Source organism: Heptranchias perlo, chromosome 7, assembly GCF_035084215.1.
Source record: "Heptranchias perlo isolate sHepPer1 chromosome 7, sHepPer1.hap1, whole genome shotgun sequence".
Taxonomy (NCBI): domain Eukaryota; kingdom Metazoa; phylum Chordata; class Chondrichthyes; order Hexanchiformes; family Hexanchidae; genus Heptranchias; species Heptranchias perlo.
In genome coordinates, this window is record NC_090331.1 from 72049795 (window position 1) to 72054627 (window position 4833).

General features: G+C 44.6%; 1 protein-coding gene across 1 annotated transcript; it reads left to right on the top strand.

The window, feature by feature from the left end:
* Nucleotides 1-1924: 1924 nt before the first annotated feature.
* Nucleotides 1925-4833, top strand: LOC137323849 (gamma-crystallin S-1-like). Its single transcript, XM_067987856.1, has 3 exons — nucleotides 1925-1933; nucleotides 2020-2262; nucleotides 4558-4833. The coding sequence occupies exons 1-3, from the start codon at nucleotides 1925-1927 to the stop codon at nucleotides 4831-4833; spliced, it is 528 nt and encodes a 175-aa protein (XP_067843957.1).

A 4833-nucleotide genomic window follows, 5' to 3' on the forward strand; every position in this document is an offset into this window, starting at 1 on the left:
TGTGGCTACGAGAGCAGGTCAGAGGCTGGGTATTCTGCGGCGAGTGACTCACCTCCTGACTCCCCAAAGCCTTTTCACCATCTACAAGGCACAAGTCAGGAGTGTGATGGAATACTCTCCACTGGCCTGGATGAGTGCAGCTCCAACAACACTCAAGAAGCTCAACACCATCCAGGACAAAGCAGCCCACTTGTTTGGCACCCCATCCACCACCCTAAACATTCACTCCCTTCACCATCGGTGTACTGTGGCTGCAGGGTGTACCATCCACAGGATGCACTGCAGCAACTCACCAAGGCTTCTTCGACAGCACCTCCCAAACCCGCGACTTCTACCACCTAGAAGGACAAGGGCAGCAGGCACATGGGAACAACACCACCTGCACGTTCCCCTCCAAGTCACACACCATCCTGACTTGGAAATATATCGCCGTTCCTTCATCGTCACTGGGTCAAAATCCTGGAACTCCCTTCCTAACAGCACTGTGGGAGAACCTTCACCACACGGACTGCAGCGGTTCAAGAAGGTGGCTCACCACCACCTTCTCAAGGGCAATTAGGGATGGGCCATAAATGCTGGCCTCGCCAGCGACACGCACATCCCAATTTCTTCCATGGAACAGGATCTCTGTCCCTACTTCCCTCCTCTCCGATTTGCGGCTCCTTTTACTCCCGATAGGTAGCCAGCCTGTCAATCTAGCTGCCTGACGTGTGGGAAACCCAGAAGCACAATGACCTTCAATTGAGTTGCGATGGCAGAATGTGACGCACTCACTTGACTTCTGGGTTCCCCACGCGAATACTTACCCATCAGCTGGGATCCTGGCTCCGAGCGAAATACATGCACAATATTTCACTTTGGTGCAACCTCGGCAAATTTTATTTTCCATAAACTTGTAAAGACTATGATATAAAATAGAATTCATGAAAGCTACAGGACTAAACAGATTGCTATTTGATGCCGTGCTGAAAATTGACTAATATTGTAATATGTGTCATATTTTATCATTTTAATACTTGAATGGAAATAAAAACTTCAAAATAATAAGCTCTTGGCTAGAAGTTTATACTGCTGACATGCCTTTTGCTCAACGAATAACAAATAATTTTTAACTCACTCTGAACATATTGTGCTGTGTTCCTGTACTGTATTAGTAAGCAATATAGAAATAAATTAATAATACTTTCATGAGCCATCTGTAATAAACTGGCATACAATCTATAAGCTCTCATAGAATTTGAGATGGAAGCCAAGCAATGTAATCGCACTGTACTTTGTAAATGTATATAATTTACTACACAGTAGATTTGTCATAATGAATATGTTGGGGACATCAAAAATATTTGTTATAAGGAGATACTTACTATATTAAATATCAAAGAATGATTGTAGTTTGCCACAGTGTTATTCTGTGGTATTCCCTCTCCAAATCTCTCTGCCCCACTAATTACTGGACCTTTAAAAGCCTGCTTACAGTCAATTTTTTCCAGCCGGCTTCAGATCACCTCTCCAATCTCTCTGACCATGTTTCGTTGTCCATTCTTTTCTTCCATGAAAGTCCTGATATGAAATAATTGCATTTGATCTCATGCAATAAAATATGATTTTATTTTTAAGGTTATGAGCTTCAGACCAATTGTTTAAAAATACTCTACCCATTTAGTTGCTGTACACGTAGCGGATCCTTCCACTCACTGCAATTAGAATGTTTGGCAATACAGAGATACCAAAAATGCAGTGTGGAAAAGCAATGAACTTAGACATTTGCAACAAAAGATGGATGGTGTCAGAGACAATTTTGCTTACATAGGGTCTACAGTGATTTCACTAACAATGTGTTTTGCGACTTTGCTCTTTCAGAGGGATGTGTAAATAGCCCAGCTCCACTGGCCCTCGTCACAGTCACTGAAACACTCAGAGCAAAATGGGAAAGGTGAGAACTTTTTACTGTACAATATTATGATGTTATTTTATTACTGCTTTGCAGAAATGTTACCTAAAGTAATTATTTTTCTCTAGATCACCTTTTACGAGGACAGGAACTTCCAGGGTCGGCACCACGAGTGCAGTACTGACTATGCTGACCTGTCCTCTTACTTCAGCCGCTGTAACTCCATCCGTGTTGAGAGTGACTGGTGGGTGGTGTATGAGAGACCCAATTACATGGGATATCAGTATGTTCTGAGCAGAGGAGAATATCCTGACTACCAGCGCTGGATGGGATTCAATGACAACATCAGGTCATGTCGCACATATCCATATGTAAGCATTATACTTATTTTATTTAATTAGATTTCATTGTACTTTCTAACATTGATGCAACTATTAAATACTTCAACTTCTAATACTGCAGCGGTCGACTTTTCATTGAACACAATGGGTGGTTAACAATTATCATTTAACATAGACTTCTTTGTCACTAAGATTGAGACCATCCATTCAGCTGCCTCTGCCACTTCCCTCCATTCCCCTAGCCCACCAAGCCAAACTTCCCCTAAAGTTGCCCCGCCCTAGCCATGAACCCACATCTTTCTCTAGTTTCTCTCCTATCTCCCTTCATGCCCTCTCCAAGCTCATTTTGACCACGAGAGCCACCTCCTGCTCCCCCGACCCTATTCCCACCAAACTGCTGACCACCCAACTTTCCTTCCTGGCCCCCATGTTAGCTGATATTGTTAACGGTTCCCTCTCCTCAGGTACTGTCCCCCTCCCCTTCAAATCTGCCGTCATCACCCCCTCCTCAAAAAACCCATCCTTGACCCCTCTGTCCTTGCAAACTATCGCCCCATTTCCAACCTCCCTTTCTTGTCCAAAGTCCTTGAACGTGTTGTTATCTCCCAAATCCATCCCCATCTTTCCTGCAACCTTGTTTCCTGCAACCAAACATTCCTTGTTTGAATCCCTTCAATCAGGTTTCCGCTCCTGCCACAGTACTGAAACGTCCCTTATCAAAGTTACAAATGACATCCTCTGTGACTGCGATCCTGGTAAACTATCCCTCCTCCTCCTTCTCTATCTGTCTGCAGCTTTGATGCGGGTGACCCACCATCCTCCTCCATTGCCTCTGCTCCGTCATCTAGCTGGGCGGGACTGGGCTCTCCTGGTTCCATTCTTATCTATCCAGTCATAGCCAGAGAATGGCTTCTCTTCCCACTCCTGCACTGTTATCTCTGGAGTCAGCCCAGGATCTATCCTTGGCCCCCTCCTATTTCTCATCTACATGCTGCCCCTTGGCGACATCATCCGAAAACAGGTCAGAGTCCACATGTACGTTGACGACAACCAGCTCTACCTCACCACCACCTCTCTTGACCCCTCCACTGTCTCTAGTTTGTCACACTGCTTGTCTGACATCTAGTACTGAAGGAGCAAAAATTTCCTCAAACTAAATATTGGGGAGACCAAAGTCATTGTCTTTGGTCCCCTCCGCAAACTCTGTTCCCTAGCCACCAACTCCATCCCTCTCCCTGGCCACTGTCTGAGGCTGAACCTGAGGATTCACAACCATGGCGTCCTATGTGATCCTGAGATGAGCTTCCGACTACATATCCACTCCATCACCAAGACCGTCTACTTCCACCTCTATAACCTCGCCCGTCTTCACCCCTGCCTCAGCTCATCTGCTGCTGAAACCCTCGACTATGCCTTTGTTACCTCTAGACTCGACTTTTCCAATGCTCTCTTGGCTGGCATCCCATCTTCCACCCTCCAAAACTCTGCTGCCCATATCCTAACTCGCACCAAGTCCCGTTCTTCCATCAACCCTGTGCTCGCTGACTTACATTGGCTCCTGGTCCGGAAATGTCTCGATTTTACAATTCTCATCCTTGTTTTCAAATCCCTCCTTGGCCTCGCCTCTCCCTATCTCTGTAACCTTCTCCAGCCCTAGAGCCCTCCGAGATCTCTGCGTTCCTCCAATTCTTGCCTCATGCGCCTGCACGATTTTAATCACTCCACCATTGGCGGTCGTGCCTTCAGCTGCCTAAGCCCTAAGCTCTGGAATTCCCTCTTTAAACCTCTCTGCCTCTCTACCTCTCTCCCCTCCTTTAAGTCACTCCTTAAAACCTACCTCTTTGACAAAGCTTTTGGTCACCTGTCCTTATATCTATTTATGTAGTTTGGTGTCAAATTTTGTTTAATAACGCTCCTGTGAAGCACCTTGGGACGTTTTACTACATTAAAGGTACTATATAAATGCAAGTTGTTGTTGTTGTAGTCATTAAAATATTGTACAGGCTGAGATATTTCTGTCAATTTAACTCTTCTCCCCAGCGAAGAAATATTCACCATGTTTCTCATCAAGAAGATGATTTCAATAATCATTCATGAATTCACCACTGATAACTAATTAGAACTACTTTACCAAAAGTAAATAAACAAGATATCCCATAATCCTTCCCACATGAGCATATTTTGCATCGATTAGTAGTTGAAAACAAACTAAAAACTATAAAGATAAATTACCTGTAAACTTCTGACCATTTTTATAACTGTGATGAGGCTTTTGTCTATTTTTTGCTTCTGATATTTACTGACATGATTCTCTTGCCATTCCAGTCCAGCAGTAACTCCTACAGAATGAAGATTTACGAGAGGCCTGACTTTGGAGGACAGATGATGGAATTCATGGATGACTGTCCATCTGTCTACGATCGTTTCCGCTACCGTGACATTCACTCCTGCCATGTGATGGACGGTTACTGGACCTTCTATGAACATCCCAACTACATGGGAAGGCAGTACTTCATGAGACCCGGTGAATACAAGCGGTTTGGTGACTGGGGCGGCAGTTGTCCATCTGTTGGTTCCTTCCGTCGTATGATGCATTTCTAA